The sequence below is a fragment of the Pelobates fuscus genome, chromosome 9 (assembly GCF_036172605.1).
Source record: "Pelobates fuscus isolate aPelFus1 chromosome 9, aPelFus1.pri, whole genome shotgun sequence".
NCBI classification, from domain to species: Eukaryota; Metazoa; Chordata; class Amphibia; order Anura; family Pelobatidae; genus Pelobates; species Pelobates fuscus.
Window position 1 is genome coordinate 23532504 of NC_086325.1, and position 21092 is coordinate 23553595.

At 47.7% G+C, this 21092-nt stretch overlaps 1 protein-coding gene across 1 annotated transcript in view; it reads left to right on the forward strand.

The window, feature by feature from the left end:
• Window positions 1-1954: 1954 nt before the first annotated feature.
• PSMB9 (proteasome 20S subunit beta 9) overlaps window positions 1955-21092 on the forward strand; it is a 29607-nt gene continuing 10469 nt past the window's right edge. The window contains exons 1-4 of the mRNA XM_063433283.1: window positions 1955-2059; window positions 3646-3713; window positions 7592-7723; window positions 8509-8638. Of these exons, the coding sequence (XP_063289353.1) occupies window positions 2009-2059; window positions 3646-3713; window positions 7592-7723; window positions 8509-8638 (381 nt within the window). The 5' untranslated portion in view covers window positions 1955-2008. The remainder of the gene's footprint in view (window positions 2060-3645; window positions 3714-7591; window positions 7724-8508; window positions 8639-21092) is intronic.

Below are 21092 nucleotides of genomic sequence, written 5' to 3' on the forward strand. Positions count from 1 at the left end.
AACCCAATGCTGCCTGAGCCTGTCCTGATAATGTGTAGTCAGATGAACTACATTATAAGATACAAAATTACATGTCAAACCATAATACCACACTGAAATATAAAATGTATCTGGAAATATACAGCCTACGCGTGGCCTGAAAATATTGTTTGCAGATGTATCTGGGGTGTATTAACTGCTCTGGAAAGCACCTTCCCCAAACCGTTTTCTTAGACACATTCACTTCCCTGCAATTAAGATTGACTCTTATCCTCTGCCCTGAGTCTAAGAAAGCCCGGGCGGAGGGGAACTACAGAGACAAAGTCGCCCCTACTTTGTCTCTATATATCTCTTCACTGGGTTGGAATTTCAGTGAAATACCATCGCAGTCAAAACTAATATTTCATAAGGATTCTATCTTTACGAAATACTCGTGTTTTTTTGGTGGAGGGGTGACAGTGCCACTTTAACTGATCTATTTTTTTGGTTGATTAACTGCCATGGAAAGTACCCAATGCAATTTAGATAGATTAGCCAATTAATATTTAGAACATTCTGAATGTCATTTGTTGCTAGGAAGAAATTTTCTGAACATGTTAGAGAAGCCAGAAACCAGGAACTGAAACTCGGTGTTTGAGCATGTTCTGTATCCTGCTGCAAACATTTATTAGATACAAACTCCATAATGGCTGAGAGAGCATCTGCCTTAGGTGCAAAATGGGGCTGCAGAATCGTTAATGGGGCCTTTTCTCTGTTTTCCCCTGAAGCAGGACCAGAGAAAGAAACAAGGACGGAGGACAGGAGACTAGAATCATGACTGTCTTGCAAAACTTGGGGCATTTGGCACTTAAATAATTTAACCTAGGTATTGACTGAGACTATTGAAAATGTGCAACCTGATTTCCTTGCTTTAGAAAATAACCGAGCGCTGTCTGAGCCTGTCCTGATAACGTGCATTACAAATCCCTACATTAGATATAAACCCAGCACTGTCTGAGCCTGTCCTGATAACGTGCTTTCAGATCCCCTCCATTAATTAGATATAAACCCAGCACTGTCTGAGCCTGTCCTGATAAGGTGCTTTCAGATCCCCTCCATTAATTAGATATAACCCAGCACTGCCTGAGACTGTCCTGATAATGTTCGGTCAAATCACCCACACTAGATATAAACCAAGTGCTGTCTGAGCCTGTTCTGATAATGTGCAACCAGATCCCCCTATAGTTGATATAAATCGTGCACGGTGTGAACCTCTCTGTCTTGATAAAATACAGTCATTACATTAGATATGAATCCAGCACTGTCTGAGCCTTCCTGTTAACAAGCAGACCAACCCCCTACATTAGATATAAATCTGATGCTGTCTCAACCTGTCCTGATAATGTGCAGACAGAGCCCCTACATTTGATATAAACCATGCACTGTTTGAATCTGCCTGTCCTGATAAAATACCATCATTACATTAAACCTAATGTCCTGATAATATGCAACCAGATCCCCAACATTAGATATAAACGCAGCACTGTCTGAGCCTGTCCTGATAACGTGCATTCAGATTTATTTATTTATAAAATATTTTACCAGGAAAGATACATTGAGATTTCTCTCGTTTTCAGTATGTCCTGTGTCCACAAAACATTGCATTGATACATTATGGAACAATAAAATCCAAAAACAATATTAATACACAATATAAACAAAATTTAACATAGAACAGGTAGGAAATATATATTGAACCATAACACGTTCATTCTGTTTTGAGGTATGTAGAGAGGGATCTCTTAAAGGACTAGAGAGGGATCCCCTACATTAGATCCAAACTCAGCACTGTCTGAGCCTGTCCTGATAATATACAGTCAGATCCCCTACTTTAGATCCAAACTCAGCAATGTCTGAGCCTGTCTGGGTCACACACAGTATACAGGCACACATACACACACACAAATGCACACACACACACACAAGCGAAGCTAATGCTGTACAGTTTGTTTCACTTTTACTTTTATCTTCCGAAGACAAGAGAAGCAAAATGTCTGGCTCTGGACACCCTTATAATTCCTCATATGAGGTGTCAACAGGGGTAAGCAAGACACACTGGTGGGCAGAGAGTAATGTGGGGACACAGAGAATGTTGTATATGAAAGAGAGTGTTTGAGAGAGATGCACAGTGAGTTAAAAGAGGTAATTTGGTCAGTGACGTGGGGATTAGGAAGAAAGAGACAGGGAGAGATGTGTGTCAGGGAAGGAAGGGCAGGACGGTAAAATGTTACAAAAACTGTTACAATTTAACTCTTTGTGTTCAGAGGGGTTATATGATTTGTGTTTCAATCCTCTCTAGCACTCAAATGGTTAAAGTAACGAAATATCAATATACTGCTCTCCAGCAGTAGGGGAATAAGCTTAATTCACACAAAAATATGCCAATAGCACATTACTGTTAGAACCAAGTGGTGGAAGAACGTACGATGTGCAGGGCATAATTACACAAGCAAAAAAATGTGCAGCTTTGGGGTGCTATAAATATGGAGAAATCCCCTAAAAAAGGCTGAAATTATTCACACTTATTCAGCCAGGGATTACAAAAATACAAATAAAAAAAAAAGTGCATGGATAATGTATTCTATATTTGACAATAGGAGTGAATGGCTGTAACTCCTGAAAAAGTGTGCTGGTATAAGCGTGTTAACCCCTTAAGGCCCAAACTTCTGGAATAAAAGGGAATCATGACATGTCACACATGTCATGTGTCTTTAAAGGGTTAAAAATATATATAAATGTTTATTTATATTTGGGACACAAAGTACAGGCACGTCACACGGAAGTGTAACTGCAAAAGTTCTGCCATTGTGGAGATGCAATCGGACAATATGGCTTTGTGAATAGCCAAACAAAACAAAACGAACATAAAAAGGAAGAAGAGGGAAGTGTGGAGGTGAGGGAGCAGGGTCTGCCCGAGGTGAGGTGGCCATATATTAAAGGACCACTCTAGGCACCCAGACCACTTCAGCTTAATGAGGTGGTCTGGGTGCCAGGTCCTTCTAGCATTAACCCATTTTTTCATAAACATAGCAGTTTCAGAGAAACTGCTATGTTTATGAATGGGTTAAGCCTTCCCCCTATGTCCTCTAGTGGCTGTCTCATTGACAGCCGCTAGAGGCGCTTGCGTGCTTCTCACTGTGATTTTCACAGTGAGAGCACGCCAGCGTCCATAGGAAAGCATTATGAATGCTTTCCTATGTGACCGGCTGAATGCGCGCGCAGCTCTTGCCGCGCGTGCGCATTCAGCCGACGGGGAGGAGAAGAGGAGGATCGGAGGAGGAGAGCAGGAGGAGATCTCTCCGCCCAGCGCTGGAAAAAGGTAAGATTTAACCCCTTTCCCCTTTCCAGAGCCGGGCGGGAGGGGGTCCCTGAGGGTGGGGGCACCCTCAGGGCACTCTAGTGCCAGGAAAATGAGTATGCTTTCCTGGCACTAGAGTGGTCCTTTAACATTGTATCAGACATTTTATAAAATATGTTTTTGAAACGTGAGTGGGACCTAACTAAGGAGCATTCTAATAAGTGTTTGTTCTTAGTGTTTGCTTTGTTTATATTCAGATATACCTGATTATGTGAGGCTATTCACAGATCGTGAATTCTGATATATTAATAAACTATCTGTCCCCCCAGACCACAATTATCGCAGTGGAGTTCGATGGAGGGATTGTCATAGGGTCAGACTCACGGGTGTCGGCCGGGTAAGTATTTTTAGTTCCTTTTACGTGTGTTTTTAGAAATCCATTACTTATGTTGTTGTGCCTACTAGCTATCAACATGGGAAGGTATGAGGCCAGGATAGGAATGGGGGTTTAAATGCCGACTATCATTACAGTGAACAACAGTGCCAGGAAGAGCGTCAGCACGGTAGCATGCCTATGCCCAAGAAGGGGGCATGTCTGCCCAAAGAATTGGAAGGCCAGCCTGGCATGAATGCATGTCAGGCTGCCTGCCAATCATGCAGGCTGGCCAACTAAGGGCATACTATGCAGACAGCATCCTGAGCTTGACATACATGCGTCAAATGATGCGCTCATTCCACGCTTTCTAATGCCTGTCCCCTAGCACTCACATGTCCACTTGTCTCCTAACCTTCTTACTAGCAGACATAAGCTACTGGCGTCTGGTATAGTCTGGGACAGAGAAAATGCGTATGTAGTGAGTGTAGAAGAAAGGGGATATGCAACAGTGTTAGAGAGACCAAAGTCAGCATTACCTTAACTAATTTCATTATCAGCCAGTCCATACAAGTTTTGTTTCCATACATCCCTTTTAGGCTTCCATACTTAAAGGGACACTGAAGTCACCCAGACCACTTCAGCTCATTTAAGTGGTCTTGATGCATACTCCTATCACCTTTAACCCTAGAGTGGTAATTATTGCAGTTTTTATAAACTGCAATAATTATCTCTCAGGGTTAACTCCTCCTCAAGTGGCTGTCTACCAAAAAGCCACTAGAGGGACTTCTGGGCTTGAAGACGAATTATGCATGAGGACTTCCAGTGTCACCGGAATCCCCATAGGAAAGCATTGAATAATGCTTTCCTATGGGGAAATCCTAATCAGAGCGCAAGGGAGAAGCGTAGGCGGAGCTGAGCCAGCGCTGAGGGACATCAGTGATGGATGCAGGTAAGTACCAGAAGGGGTTATTAACCCCTTCTGCACCACGGGGGTGGACCTTTACAAAGGGGGAAGCTATAGTGCCAGGAAAATGAGTTTGTTTTCCTGGCACTATAGTTTCCCTTTTAGCAAGAGTATGTGAAGAGTAGTTAGGGTTGCCACCTTTCTTGGGAAAAAATACCAATCATTGGCATAATTAATGATGTATGCATGACATCACATGATCACAAGGAGTGTAAATCACAAGGAGTGACATAAGAGAAGATTCTGTAAAATAACCAAAAAACTACTCACAGTTTGATTCAGCTGTGTAGATGGATTGCTCCCAGTGTCTCCGTGTCTCCCAGTGTCTCAGTCTCCCAAGTCACCCAGTGTCTCAGTGTCCCTATGTATCACAGTGTCCCCATGTTGCCAGTCCCCTAGTTTCCCAGTGTCCTAATTTCTCCCATTGTCCCTATGTCTGTGTCCCCAGGTCTCCCATTGTGCCCTGTGTATTACAGCGTCTCAGAGCCCCATATCTCCCAGTGTCCCCTCGTGTCTCCATGTCACCCAGTGTCCCCAAATGTCACAGTGTCCCTGTCACGACAGTGACCCAAACACGCAAAGTGTAACCCAAACAGAAAACGTATTACCGGACCTTAGAATGGCCGGGTTCAACGTAGATAGAATAGTCGAGAAATAGCCAAAGACAACGGAAACCAGATTTCAGGATAACGATGAAATTAACCGAGTGAGGGAACCAGATAACAGGAAAAATGAGAAAACAAGCCAAGTAAGGAAACCAGAATGGAGAATATTCAAAAGTACAAGCCAAGTCAAAATTACGAGGATACATACAGGAAAACATCAAGCACTAGAGGGAACCAAGAATAGAACCACAATAGGGCACTGAACAAGGAAAAAAGGTGCCCTTTTATACCAGAGCGTCTGTAGCTTTAACTCCACGCCCCCAAAATGTCAGGGAGCGTAGACTAGTTTGAATATTCGCAGTATAGCCTTCATGATGTCTGCGCGCATGCGTCGCGTCATAAGAAGGGGTGTGTGTGGAGCAGCCGGCGTCTGACATGCCGTGCCGTCGCATGGAGGAGTCGGAACCCGGAGCCACACCTCGCGGGTCCCTGGGGAAAAGGTTAGGTATCGTGACAGTCCCCTAGCATCTCAATGTCCCCATGTCTCCCAGTGAACACAGACATGAGGACACTGGGAGACTAGGGGACGTTGGAAGACTAGGGGACACTGGGAGACTAGGAGACACTGGGACACATTGGGACACAGAGAGACATGGGGACACTGAGACACATGGGGACACTTGTGGACGTAGACACAGGGACATCAAGACACTGGGAGACATGGGGATACTAAGACCATTGGTGACACTGAGACACTAGGGACACTGAGATACATGGGGACACAGACACTAGGAGACACTGGGAGACTAAGGACACTGGGAGGCATGGGGACACTGAGACACTGGCTGTGAGACACAGTGACCCAGAGACTAGGGGACACTGGGAGACATGGAGACACAGACACTGGCTGGGAGACATGGGGACACATTGACTAGAGGACACTGGGAGACATGGGGATGTTTTGTCCCATGAGCGATGGGTGGGGGCCCTAAATGAAAATGGGGGACCTATTGTCCTCCCCCTGGCCCCCACCCATAAGCAGAGGATGAAGCCCTAAATTACAATAAGGGGGGGACCTATTGTCCTCCCCCCTGGCCCCCACCCATGGGTGGCAGGTGGGGGCTAAATGTAACCAGCCCACCCCAAAAAATAAAAATAAATTCTTCCTACCCCCCTCACCATAAAAATAGTGAGGGGGGAATGAGAATACTAAATCCCTGTAAATAAAAAATAACTTACCATTTGCTGTCTTCTTTTTTCTAAAATCTTCTTTTTTTAGCCCCAAAAAAGGCCAAAGAAATTCATAATACCCGTCGAACGAATAGGCCCCCTCCCATATAGGGCCCCCACCAGCCGCTTATGGGTGGGGGCCAGGGGGAGAACAATAGACCCCTCCCTTATTGTAATTTATGGCCCCCACCTGCCGCTCATGGGTGGGAGCTAGAGGGGGAGGACAATAGGTCCCCCCCATTTTCATTTAGGGTCCCCACCCGCCGCTCATGGGTGGGGGCCAAGGGGGACCCTATGTCCCCCGTTTACTTGAAAAGCCCCCCTCGTGGGGCATGGGTGGGGGATCTGGAGGGGAACCCAATGTGTCCCCCCCAGGCTAGTTAAGAGATGCCCCACCATGGGGCCATTTATTGGGGGTGGAGGGTTTATTTAAAAAATGTTTTACAACAGTGAGCAGCCACAGACTGCTTACTGTTTACTAGACTTGCCCCTACTCGCGATACAGCGAGTAGGTGCAGATTAATTACTAATACCAAGTAAATTTTACTTGGTAATAGGAAAGTTGGCTGAAAGACCAATCTTGGTCTTTCAGCCTTTTGGTAGAAAGCTCCCTAATACCGTGGGAATTAGGGAGCTATCTACAAGCGGCTGCAAGATGCAGTCGTGATCTAATCGGAATTTCATTCATTCGTCCTAACACGAATAGACGAACTGCTCTCATTCTGTTAGGAGGAAATTCTGTAGTTTTGCCGGTGTTCAGGAATACGGAAAGGAGGCATCGTGAGAACACGGAGGAAAGGTGAAAGGTGACACGCTGGTCAGAGATGGTCAAGTGTAGGAAACCTCCATAAGACAAAGTAGTCCCTACTTTGTCTTATGTTTTAAAGAAAACTAGAGCAGGCAGGAAGAAATGAAGAACAGATGCTGACAGAGGGAGAGAAGAGGAAGCGAGTAAAGAAAGATAGGATCGGCATTACAGTGCTGCTTTAATGTTTTCAGATACATGATATAATGTTTCCATTAAATACTTTGGCCTATTTCTGAAAATATAAATGCTCCTAGTTATGTGACTTTCACATTTCACGTGTATTTTTCCCCAGAGATGCTGTAGTAAATCGAGTGTTTAACAAAGTGTCCCCCATCCACGACAGAATATTCTGTGCACTGTCTGGCTCTGCAGCCGATGCACAGACTGTAGCTGAGATGGCTAGTTATCACATGGATATACACAGGTAGGTTGTTAAGACCTTATTTTCTCTGCATGTAAAACCTTTGTACACAACAGGCCCCCTGTAAGAGATAGGAGTTAATTGTCAGACCTCTACCAGTTCATTATTAGCTTACACACGAAGTGCAGGTAGGAGATGGAGAAATACCAAGTGAGATCCACTGTTTTTTTAATGTGGAGATGACATGGGACCCCATTTACTTGTTTTCTAGAAGAGTTATTTTGTCTTGCTATCCTAATGTATTAGGTTATCCTATACATCCCCATGTTTATGGATTTGGTTAGTTAACAGAATGGAGGAGTTTGGGTGCTGATACCAAGGGAAACTTGTGGCCAATAGATGTTTCGGTTAAGTTTTCTTTTGTTCCTGGTTCTACCATGTGCTGTTTATCATGCAGTGCCGTGCCATGCAGTGCCGTGCCATCATGCAGTGCCATCATCAACTGAAAAACGAATTAACATGCAGCAATTTATAAACTTAATTACTTAAATAACTAATTAAATTTATTAAAAAATAGATTATTACAAAACAATGATAGTGCTAGTTTTAGTTCAGGTAGATCAATTGTCTCTGCCGTCTTAGTGTCCATCAGAAATATTGGGGTCCGTGTTCGACAAACTCAGACATGCTTTGTCCCAGATTTGAAAACTGTAGCTTTGGAAGTGTCCAGATTTTTACATTAGGTATTGCACCAGACCCCAATATTTCTGATGGCTTCCTCGATGAGAGTTGGCTCTTTGGCCTCAATATATTCTGAATGTCTTATAATGTGCTCTCTCCACCCTTAGTATAGAAATGCAGGCTCAACCATTAGTTATGGCAGCCGCCAACCTTGTGAAAGGAATCAGCTACAAGTATAAAGAAGAGATATCTGCGCACCTCATAGTGGCGGGATGGGATAGAAAGAACGGAGGACAGGTATGTTTAGTATAGCATTTCAGGTAAGCATTGATCCGTGTCTACATGTTGCTTGCTGATCCATCACTTATATATACTATTATATACGCTGATACATTTTTACAGGCCTCATGGCTTTATGATTACTTTGTCTTTTGTACTGACTGTCATATAAAAATAAAGAATCTATATATAAAAAAAATAAAATAAAATAAAAATATATATATATATATATCCAAGCAGCTGTCCATCTGGTAAGAGACCTACTACCTATCTAAAAGAGGGCAGGTTAGTGAGCGCTGTTAGAAAACATGTTGAGTGGACAGGCGGCAATGATGCAAGTGAGGGAGCTAACTGAATGGTGATGAGAAGCGATTATAGTATATCCACTTTCTATTATTACAAAGAGCTGCAGAATACGATATATGAGTTCCATGACACGTTATGACATGAATTTCTGTGTTATTTCATCTACTGCAGAGTGCTTGATGTCACGCTGTGCAATAAAAATTGGAATACTGACAGTGAGCCGAGCAGGGCCCCTAGTCTCAGGGACATACGGGATCCAGCCTGTCTGAGAATATTGGGAGTTACACTCTAAAACAACAGCTGCCACCATTAAATCAGTCCATCTCCAAAAATGAAAATTAAGGGAAAGGAGCTGGACTGGTTGGCTGTTTTCCTTGCAGCTAATCGAGCAAACAAATTGTCACGACTGGCAACAAACTCTTCTGAGTCTTTCCTATTGATGGAAAATGAGATTCTATTCTGAGTTTTTCCTGTTGATGGAATATGAGATTCTTTTCTGAATTTTTCCTGTTAATGTTTAAAGGGACATGACATGCGCACAGTCGATTATTCGGCAGGTGCGCTGTTTACCCCAACCCCCCAATAACTTACAGACACCGTATTTCTGTTGGAATATAAAAGTCCACAGCTTTATTTATTATTATAAACAAGGTAACAAATTGGGGTCATTGCCACAAAAGTAAATATACCTCCACCCCCCACCGTACATAAATTACCCCCGGCAATGACCCCGCCCAATAACAATAAATAACATTATAAATAACAAATAACACATAACACATGGCCTACCAAAGAGGCCCCATATCCATAACTTTTTTAACTGTAGGGGTGTACCGAGACCCCCCTACACCACCTGGTTCGGAGCCACCGATGAGCTCGAACCCACAAACCATTTCACACTCCAGTCTAATCCAGCCTAACCAATTTATACTCCTCCTACCTTCCAATTACCCAAGCCCTATCCCGCCGCTGTGACCAAACGGGAACTCCAAAACAACAGGGAGGGTGGGAGGGACAATTACCAGGTAAGTGTCAGTTTAGTTAAAATGTCCCTTAGTCATAAAATGGCCGCTTAATATACTCCTATTGTCCAACCCCCATTTACCACAAACCACGCCCCTTTAACTGGTTACTCCCCTGCCTACTCCTGGCTCTGTCAAGGCCCACTCCCCTGACTGCGCTGTTCCATGGGCTACATGACATGCGCACAGTCGATTATTCGGCAGGTGCGCTGTTTACCCCAACCCCCCAATAACTTACAGACACCGTATTTCTGTTGGAATATAAAAGTCCACAGCTTTATTTATTATTATAAACAAGGTAACAAATTGGGGTCATTGCCACAAAAGTAAATATACCTCCACCCCCCACCGTACATAAATTACCCCCGGCAATGACCCCGCCCAATAACAATAAATAACATTATAAATAACAAATAACACATAACACATGGCCTACCAAAGAGGCCCCATATCCATAACTTTTTTAACTGTAGGGGTGTACCGAGACCCCCCTACACCACCTGGTTCGGAGCCACCGATGAGCTCGAACCCACAAACCATTTCACACTCCAGTCTAATCCAGCCTAACCAATTTATACTCCTCCTACCTTCCAATTACCCAAGCCCTATCCCGCCATAGCAAGAGACTTGAACCCTTAATGTCTCGAGCGACCCCCACCACACATAAATAGGGCTTTGGCAATACCTTCCTGGAAACCTAAATTTAATAGATCACACCCCACCTCGGGCAGGTGCACACCATCCCGCCTAAAATAACCGGGCAACCCGCCCTCCAATTCAAAGTGCCTCACTGGGACCCCCCCTATCCTCCTAATAAAGACAGACATGGCCTTGTTTACTTTACCTCGGCAACGTGCCACAGCCGCCGGGTCCCTGGCATGCCTCCAGTTCAACCGCGGCACCATTTCAGACCACACTATTGTAACTCCAGGGACCAGTGCCCTCACCCTATCCAGGTCCCTCTTCATTCTCCTGACCAACACCTTCTGGGGGACCAAACCTAAGTCATTGCCCCCACCGTGAATCAAAAGTATATCTGGGGCAAACCCCCTTGACAACATCCCAAAAATTTCACCACTTATACTCTGCCAGCTGAAACCTCGAAAACCAAACCACCGAAGGTCCACTGTGTCCAGAAGAAAACCCAGTTGTGTGCCTTGTCTCCGAACTGCGGCCCTCTTCTCCGCCCAGTAGACAAACGAGTGACCCACCAGCCAAGCGACCAAGCCTGAAAGGAAACAAATTCAGTTAACCGGCAGAGCACCCTTTACCCACATCCACAACATTCCATTCACACCAACCTTTCCGGCCTTACATATGCACGGAACCTGATGGATTCCCATCTCCCAATCTGCTTTATCCGCTCCTCCCCTAGCCCGAGACGCGCCGCCTCAGTCGCAGCCCCGATACGGAAGGAGTGCGTACCAAATTGTCCGGGCTGCAAGCCCAATCTCGTCAATCCCATGCGGAAGACTCGCAAGAACTGAAAGCGCGACAGCGCCTTCCCATCCTCGTGAATCAGGAAGCAACCACCAACCTTCGGGCGAACCCTTAAAAACACGTCCCCACACACTACCGGGCACACCGGGGACCCTGGTAGCGAGGACAGGACAATTTTCTTACCCTTTCCGAAGACGTCCGTCTTCGAGCGCCGGAGCCAAATCACGACCTTGTCCTGTTCGATAACCACATCCTCATACCGGAGGCCCGATGCCCCCGACCTATTGGCGCTCACCAATTCGCCAATACGAAAAGCCCCAAAGAAAGCCCATACGAAAGCCACAGAGAACAAAGTTACCTCAAATGCCGAACTACACACTTCGTTCAACAACCCCACCAACCCTTGAAGGGTGGCAAAGGACACCGGCCTCCTCGTATCCACGGACCTCCTGCCCTTCTTGAAACCCTTCACAGTTTGCTTCACCAAGAAATGTTTCGTCAAGTCTTCCCACCCGTTAAACTTGAACAGGAAAGCTAACGCAGACATGTAGCGCTCCACCCTAGAAGGGGACGACCCACCTGCCACCAACCTGCAAAGAAGCCACAACAGCGTATCCAACCTACCGGCTGCAGAATCGCCTGCTCCCGCCTGGGACAACATTTCCTCCCATTCACTCCAAACCTTTGTATAAGCGGTCCAAGTCCCCGGCGCCAGCGAGCTCCTTATGTATCGCCCAAGCACAACGTCCCGAGCCGCCACATCTCCTCCGGGCACGCCTGCCCTGTCGCTTGCGCGTCCGGTGCTGCTTCCCGGAACCGCACCCACTGTGAACGAGACAGAGCGTCAGCGACCACATTCAGCAGACCCGGCACGTGCCGTGCCCGGAAGACAATATTCCAAGACATACACAAGAGCACTAGCTGCCGCAACAACCTAACCACTGGCAGGGACGAAGCCGATAGACTGTTAATTACCTGTACCACTGCCATATTATCAGAGTGGAAGATAACTTTCTTGTCCCTGAGCTCCTCGCCCCATAGTGATACCGCTACCACAACTGGAAAAAGCTCCAAAAAGGCGAGGTTCCGAATCAAGGGGCTCTCGGACCAAGCCGCAGGCCAAACCTCGGCACACCACTTGCCCCCAAGGTAAGCCCCAAAGCCAACGCTCCCCGAGGCGTCCGTAAACAACCCGGCGTCGCCAGATGCCTTCATCGCATCCCTGAAAAACACCCGTCCATTAAACTTGGTGAGGAAGCGGTCCCATATGTCCAAGTCCTCTCTCATGCCTACCGACACCCTGATGTAATGACTCGGCAGACGAACACCACAGGTAGCCCTAGCCAGCAGTCTACAAAAAACTCTACCCATAGGGATCACCTTACAGGCGAAATTAAGGCTGCCGAGCAAGGACTGCAGTCCCCGAAGCGTAACTTTCCTAGCGCCCTTTATCGCGTTCACCTGCTGGCGGAGCACCCTCAACTTCTCCTCCGGCAGCCTACATTCCCCCACGACCGAGTCGATTTCCAGCCCTAAAAAACTCAGGCACTCGGTCGGGCCCACTGTCTTGTCCTCAGCCAGAGGAATCCCAAACTGTTGAGCTAACCTCTGAAACACCCGCAGTATTTGGGCACATCTGTCGGACCCAGCCGGGCCCACACACAGAAAGTCGTCCAGGTAATGGACCACCGTACCCCCGCCCGTTTCCCTGCGCACTACCCACTCCAAGAACGTGCTAAACTTTTCGAAATACGCACATGAAATGGAGCAACCCATGGGTAGGCACAGGTCCACGAAAAACTGACCCTCGAAAAGGCACCCTAACAAATGGTGACAGTCTGGGTGGATAGGAAGGAGCCGGAATGCTGCCTCCACATCCACCTTCGCCATCAAGGCCCCTCGCCCTGCCCTCCGAACCAACTCGACAGCATGGTCGAATGATGCATACGATACGGAGCACAGGGCCTCATCGATGTCATCATTTACTGACGCCCCTTTCGGGAATGATAAATGATGAATCAACCTAAACTTACCCGCCTCCTTCTTGGGGACTACTCCTAGCGGGGATACCCTCAAGTCAGGCAACGGCGGAGCCTCGAACGGCCCAGCCATCCTACCCAGTTGCACCTCCTTCAGCAACTTGTCCCGCACAACTCCCGGGTGTTCACCCACCGATTTGAGGTTACTGCATAACCTCCCCACATCCCTACTCTGAAACGGTATTGAAAAACCCTCCGTAAAGCCTTGCCATAAGAATTCGGCGTCCTGGCGGTTACCGTACTGTTTTAGCCACGGCAGCATCTTGCCTACTTTCACCGGGGTTGCCCCCCGCGGCAGCGGAGGGGGCCGACGCTCCATTGGCTCCCACTCCTGGCGCAGACTTACCTCGCTTAAAACACCGACTGGCTCCATGTGCGCCCCCACAACCTGAGCACTCGTGCTTAAACCGGCACGACGTACCCCACTTGCATTGGCCCTCGTTAAAGAGCCAACATAAGCCTTTCTTTTGCCCGGCCGATGCAGGTCCCCCAGGGGCCGCACCGGCCGTCCCGTGAAAGGGCGCAGCCTTTTGCGCCATCATGAGCCGCATCCAGAGGGGAAGGTCCATTTGATCCCACCGCATGCTGGGATTCGCCGCTAACCTCTGGCGAAACTGTTCGTCGTACCTCCACCAGGCGACTCCGCCATAAGTCCGGTACGCTTCCCCAATCCCATCTAGGTAGCAAAATAATTGGGAGCATTTATCCGGCGACTTTTCCCCTATCACGCTGGCCAGGATGCAAAAGGCCCTTAGCCAGTTCCCAAATGTTTTAGGAATCTTCCGATACCTACGCTTTTTCTCCTCCTCCTCCTTCTTCGCGTCTTTCTTGTCCTCCTCTTTCATGTCTAAGAACTCCTCCAGCGGGAGTAAGGAAAAAACCTCCACAAACTCACCCTTCCAGATTTTCTCCTTGATGTCCATTTTTAGATGACAACCTAATGGGCCCGAGAAAGACACGTGCACGTTTTGCCGCGCAGCGTCGGTAATTTCGCCCCCAATACCAACCTTCTCCCCCGACTCCTTACTAGTTTCGGACACAGATAACCCCACTTCGCTATCTTGCGTTGGGCCCACGGCCCTACCTTGTAACCCTTGGCCCTTCTCACACGTCCACACTCTCCCAAACTGAGGTGAAGCCATTTCCCCACCCGCCCATGAATCTAAGAAAGATTTTAAACAAGTCAATAGTGTTCCTGCGTGTGGTGTAACATTTGACTCACCGCCTGAGCCCGAAGCCGCAGAAGGCCGTGGGTTCGTTTCCCTTCCGTCCGCCATGCTTGGCTCCGGAGCATCCAATTGGCGCCGACTCCTGTCAGCCTGGCCCTGCCTCAGGACCGCGGGTGTATTGCTGCGAGACCTGCAAGGAGAACAACACCTGGGTAGTGTGTCCACATGATCACATACCCGCCCAACCTCCTTATGCTCCTGCCTGTAGTTCCGCACCATGTCCCGTTTCCCTGCCTGGCCCTCCCGGCCGTAAGCGCTGCGCCGCTGACCTGGCGAGCTCCTGCCTGATGACCCAGACGCACTGCGCCGCTGCCTCCACCTCCGTTCCCCTGAGGCCGATCTCCTCCTGCTAAGCCTGCTTGCTGACCTGCTCCTCTCTCTACCCCTCCACCCGTCAGCCTGCCTCCTGTCATGCCTGGCACTGACGCCGTGCTGCTCCCTGCTGCGATGCGGCCTAGGGCTCCGCGAGAGACCCCTCGGTCCCCGGGAGCCGCCCTTGCGGCCCTCCCGCTCTCTCCCAGCCCGTCCTGTCTCCATGCCCTGGGCTGATTCCTGGGAGCTATCCCGACCCGTTGAACCTGGCCCCTTTTGGGCCGCCTTGCGAACTGGGGATTCCGCCTGACTGTCCTGGCGCCTCCGGTCCGCTAAAGCCGCGGGCCCTGCCGGCCCCAATGTACCTGGCTGAGCGGACCCGCCGACTGAGTCCCTTGTGCTGCACCTGGCCCCACTAGAGGCCGCCCCCGATGTGTCCGCTTGCACAGGGGCTCCCCCTGCCATCAGGGGGACCGCCTGATCACTAGAGGCCTCCGCTCTGCCCCCCGCCCGCTGCCCAGCCCCAGCGCCATTCCCTGACTCACCGGGCCGCATCCGCTCACTGCTTCCACCATCCGATCTGCTCTGGGTCCTGGCTCCAGCCGCAACCGTCCCGCCTGCCGCCTCCCGGAGGGGCGCACACCGCGTGGTAGGCCTCGGCCTAGCTGCTGCCCGCACCCGGCCAGCACCGCGTCGGACCGACGGTGCCGGCCGCGGTACATCCACTCCGCTGGGACCCGCTACCTCATCCAGGGCCCCAACAGACTCCGCTGACGGGCTCCTCCGTCTGCCGACTTCGGGCTCCATGCCCGGGCTCAGCCGCTGGGGCGGTCTCGCCCTCCTCATGGAACGCCGTGCAGCCGCCGCAGGGGTTGTAGGGGGGGGACCCTGAGCCCCCAGTTGCTCGTGAAGCCAGGCCAGTCCTCTATCCCGCACAGCAGCTCTCACTCCCTCCAGGATTTCTTCCATTGATGCCATGATCTGCAAGACAAAAGAAAAAACCAACACAGACCTGCCAAAAACAATTACCAGGTAAGTGTCAGTTTAGTTAAAATGTCCCTTAGTCATAAAATGGCCGCTTAATATACTCCTATTGTCCAACCCCCATTTACCACTAACCACGCCCCTTTAACTGGTTACTCCCCTGCCTACTCCTGGCTCTGTCAAGGCCCACTCCCCTGACTGCGCTGTTCCATGGGCTACACTATAGCGTTAGGAATAAAAATCTGTTTGTAAGCCAAATGCTAGTATCCTTATCCCTATTAGTTTCAGGCCTTCAGACCCCCACCCCCCACCGCGTGCACTGTAAAAATAAACTAAATTATTTGACTCGCTTTTTTCCAGTGCCTAGTCTTCCTCGATGATGGATGACATCACCTGTTCCGCCTCGAGTGATGTCATCCTGGAGGCGTGCCAATCAAATTCTCCTCATAATAGAGAATTGGGAACCATAGGTGCATGAACAGCATATGCAATGATTCTCTATAACAGACTGTGATGGCAATGCACATGCCCGCGTGATGTCACGGTATTCCTGGGTGTGGGAGCTGGGATGTAAGAGCTTCAGCTCTCCTTATGAATGTGTTTGGAGGTGCTTACAAGCCTTCAATCTATTAAAATATTACATTTTGGGGGTAGGACCCTGGGTGGGTGGGACTAAAGATACTATAACAACCTCAATAAGAAGAAGTTGTTATAGTGCCTACAGTGTTCCTTTAAGCAATGGACGCAAGTTAACATTGTAACATATATGTTTTAATAGAAACTTAGCAAAGGCTGGCCATTAAATAAAGCATCAATATTAGAAAAAGAGGTCCAGACACTCCGATGTCTCCAGGCACCTTTGTTATTAAATCAAGTGTCATCCTAAGCCCCCGTGACCACCAATGGTCCTGGATGAAAGCATTATCCAATTCTGTTCTGTAAAATCTGTCAAGTGTCTGACTATGCTTTATAATGAATGTGAAATATAATAAGAAAAAATCTGGCTACTAATTTAAATCCAAGGCACCACAATCTATGAAGTGTTAATTATGTGCAATTTTAATTTTCTCCAAATCTTTTTTTTTTGGGAAATCTGTAGGCACAGCCGCTGCATCTCAATGTGTCCAGTATCAATAATTACAATAGCTAAACATCAAAGAGACTTTCTGCTTGGCAGAATGCACAAGATATAACATAAGCATTCTCTTAATTCCTTCATCTATAGCCTGTAGGTTGTGTAAAAGTCCATGATAAGGTGTTAAATAGCACATTATCAGTCAAGTGTAAAATACACAGACATGACTGATTTCTTTTAAAATCAGTTAACCTTTAACTTTTGGGCACTATAGCAAATAACCAGACATCCCATGATTCTACAGCATGGTGATTGCTTGAACAAATGATCAGATATGGAATTCAGGACAAGAGGGGTAGGGTTGCAGTGCTCCTGTCATTAAAAGTACTGTTAGCAGGGTTCACATATTATGCAAATGCAGTGGTTATGTCAGAAACATACTGTCATTATTTTCACATACAGTAAGTATGGTATTTTCACATACAGTAAGTATGGTTCATGTCTGGATCATCTATAGCCAGTACCAAGGACGAGTGCGTGAGGAAATGATTTAGAATAGAGAGATGGGCACAGCTGTGGGAGTAGGTTCAAGGTTTTGATTAGTGCCTAATGCTTAGATAGTTAACTCAGGGCCACGCTCGTTTCCAGAATTTAGCAGGATACATTGTTTTACGTGCTATTGTTTCATAGTTTAGTGTGATTGAAATTTGGTCTAAACACTCCCGCATAGATTGGGCAGAGCTATTTAGCCAGTTTCTGCTAAGACCATAAGTGCTGCAGTTAGCACATGGTTGCTCAAGTATATGTGTTGTATCTGTAGCTTTTCGCGCAGGAGAAGTAGTATAAAGGTTTCTGGGGTGGTACGTACGTAGCTTGGTTCCGGTGCATTCTCGGATCAGCTTTGTTAGAATTTTGGGGGTTGCTATGCTATAATCTGGTAGGGACCATGTACCAGCGGTAAAGGAATTTCCTTGATAGTTTCACATGGGAATTTGTTGTTTGTGTGCTCGATATATATGACTTTTGTTGGGAATCTGTAAATTTTAAATTGAAGTCCTTTTCCCATTTAATTAAGAAAAATTAATTTAGTGCCGTTTGAGTTGTCATAAGCTTCCAGCTAGATTTTTGGGGGGGTGAGTTAACTTTCGACAGCTGTTATACGAAAATCTAGCTATGGTGGAGACATTATGTTCTTTTTGCAGTGTGTCGAAATCTCGAAATTTGCCATTCTGGGATAATTAGTACAGGGAGGTAATCCCAGACATATGACAAACTCTATAGTTAAAATCTGGTATGAGAATTGAAAGCATCTATGGGCAATTCCATGGAAATGTGTGTTTGGGCGTGGTGTTTGGGACTACAGGCATCCCCACAACCAATTGTCAGTGCAGTGGTTGGCAACATGTCTGTGTATGTATGGCGAAAGGATTTCAGGATCCATGCCAGGTAGGGTAAATTGTGTCCTTCAGTGTGGAATGCTTCAATGCGCATCCAAGGGGTTGGAACGTGTGTGGGCTGAATGCTTTTTAATAAGTGTCAACATTAAAATGGGAATCTGGGGGGGCGGAGTCTGACCGCCGAGCCGCATGGACGCATCCGACAGGAGCTCCGGCCGGGCCGGCGAAATACGGGGCTACAAGCGACGGCTATCCAGCCAAAAATACCCAGGGGGGCATCACCCACGTCGGGGATACCCCGCTGGACTCAGCGATACCACCCCGGGGCCTGCCGAAGCCGGCAACGCCGAAATCCAAATGCGGCCTACTGAGGCTGAAGCCAGGGTGAGACGGCAGCTCTCCAGGGCGCAAAAGCCCGCAAGCGACCTCACCTCAGCCTTCCCCCCACCCCCCCCTAGGACCGGTGGGGGACATCCCGGTCCCCTCTGGACACGAAAACCAGTAGGGAAAGCGAGCAAGCCAGCTAAGCACTATGATGGGGCAAAAACTCACCAGGGACCGGCCAAAATGGTCGCCCAGCATGTACCCAGAAAGCGGACTACCCACCCTAAACCTAGTAAGTCCCCTATGGAAATCTTTGACCAGCTCTGTGCGGGCCTCATGGCAGCTCTGCGCAGAAGAGGGGCATCCCACCACCAAGCTGTCCAAACGGTAGCCTCCTGGATACGTCCAGCAGCGAGACGCAGGTCCTACAGGCAAGTCCCCCAAGCCTCTAAAATGGCCGTCCGGCAGCGCAGACACCAAAGGGCCTCGAGGCGGGAAAAGACGCCGATACTCTCAAAAGTCTTACCCGACCACACTCCTGGCTATCAACGCAGCTCTCAGCATCGCTTCCAAGCCAACGCTGCATCACAGGGAGCTGCGCAGCCACACACCACGAGGACACATACCGGAGCCGACCCCCGAAGTGGAGACGCCGGGCCATGCGGCCGCAAAGAACGGAACCCCTGGGCACTACTAAAACCCCAACTGCAAAGCAACGGCAAAGCTAATCAAGATGCAGAGAGACAACACCCAGGGAGACGAAACCAGCGGAGAGCTCCCTCACTACCCACTGGGGAAAGGCGTGAACCCCCACGTGTGCTCAAGACCCAGAAGAACTGCCTAACAGAGCGCCAGCGTTTCCCGGTATCAGGGGTCGGTTGAACTGTAACTGGACTTACCCGTTTGTACCAGAGTCCTGGAAACGGTTATGTACTTTCTCTTATGGTTTACCCTGATTTATTGCCTGCCCCGAAGCCCTTGCTAGTAACCTTTCATTTGAATTATCTGTCCCTTTACAGAATGATTACATATGTTTACCTATGTCTGTTCATGCATCACTAATCAGGCAAGCAACAACTTTGTAGAAGTATCTTGTTAGTTAGACAATCCACGCTAGCATAAGTACCAATCGAGGGGAGCTAGTCCGGATAGAATAGCCTGCATAATGGCCGTCCTCATTATATATTATAATCTCACTGCAGCCTGACGTCTTCTCCACTACAACTCTTAACATACTACATACTCGCTACGAGTGTCCTATTAATGCCCTTACTAGTAGCAGTGACACGGCTATAATCACGCTGGATGCGGGTTCAAGACTAGCATCTAACTTGCTTTTTAGCGTAATCTTGTAAGCCTGAGGCACAAGCCTGTTACCTAAGCATGTTTTACACTATACCCAGGCTTTACAGTCAACTAAGACGGAGTTTAGAGCTATATCGCGCCCCACACTGGATACTCGCTAGCCTGGTTTAGTCTGCATACATAATTGCCACTTTCAGCCCTCATCATTTCCCAACACGAACAACATGGCATGGGGCTACACTACACTACACTACTGACACATGCATCCGCTAAGCCACATGTATAACCTGCCTGTGCAGGATAATCGATTAACCTCCTCCTAGTATGTGTATATGCATCCTATACCTCACCTGTTGACCTTGGCTACACGCAAACCACATGAAAATGCACAATTGTGAATCTTACAAGGTCTCAGAGACCCACTGTTTATCAACTACTGCCAATCCTGACGCATAACTTAAACCTATTTTTCTCTTTTTATCTTGTTTCAAGCGTTGGTTACTCTTCTAAGCTACAGCGCATACAGTTGACCTTTCATGTTAATAAATTAAAAATGTGCAAAGTACCTATATACCCCAATGTTACTAATACCATTCAAACGTGTGTGGAATGCCGTCGGGGTACCACACGTTCATTGTAATACCTTCATGCACTACAAAAATAAAGAATTTAAAAAAAAAAAAATAATAAAATGGGAATCTGGCCAATAATTAAAACTTACAAGTCAGTTTGGCAAGAAGTATGTATGGATTGAATTACATATGACAGTTATGAGCAGTCAATGAAGTAAAAAAAAAAATATTAAATGGAAATACGACTCTAACCAAAGTGTGCCATGGTCCGTAAGAGGTTGGGAACCACCATGGTACATAAAAGCCAATGTGAGAAAGGTGACATTTTTGGAATAATGCAGAACTGAAAAGAACTATAAGACAGAAAAAAAGCGTTCATGTGACAATATTCCATGAAGAGATACATCTGATTATTCTGCAGGGGACAGGACCGAAATCGTTAAATTAGACCTAGCTACAATTCACAC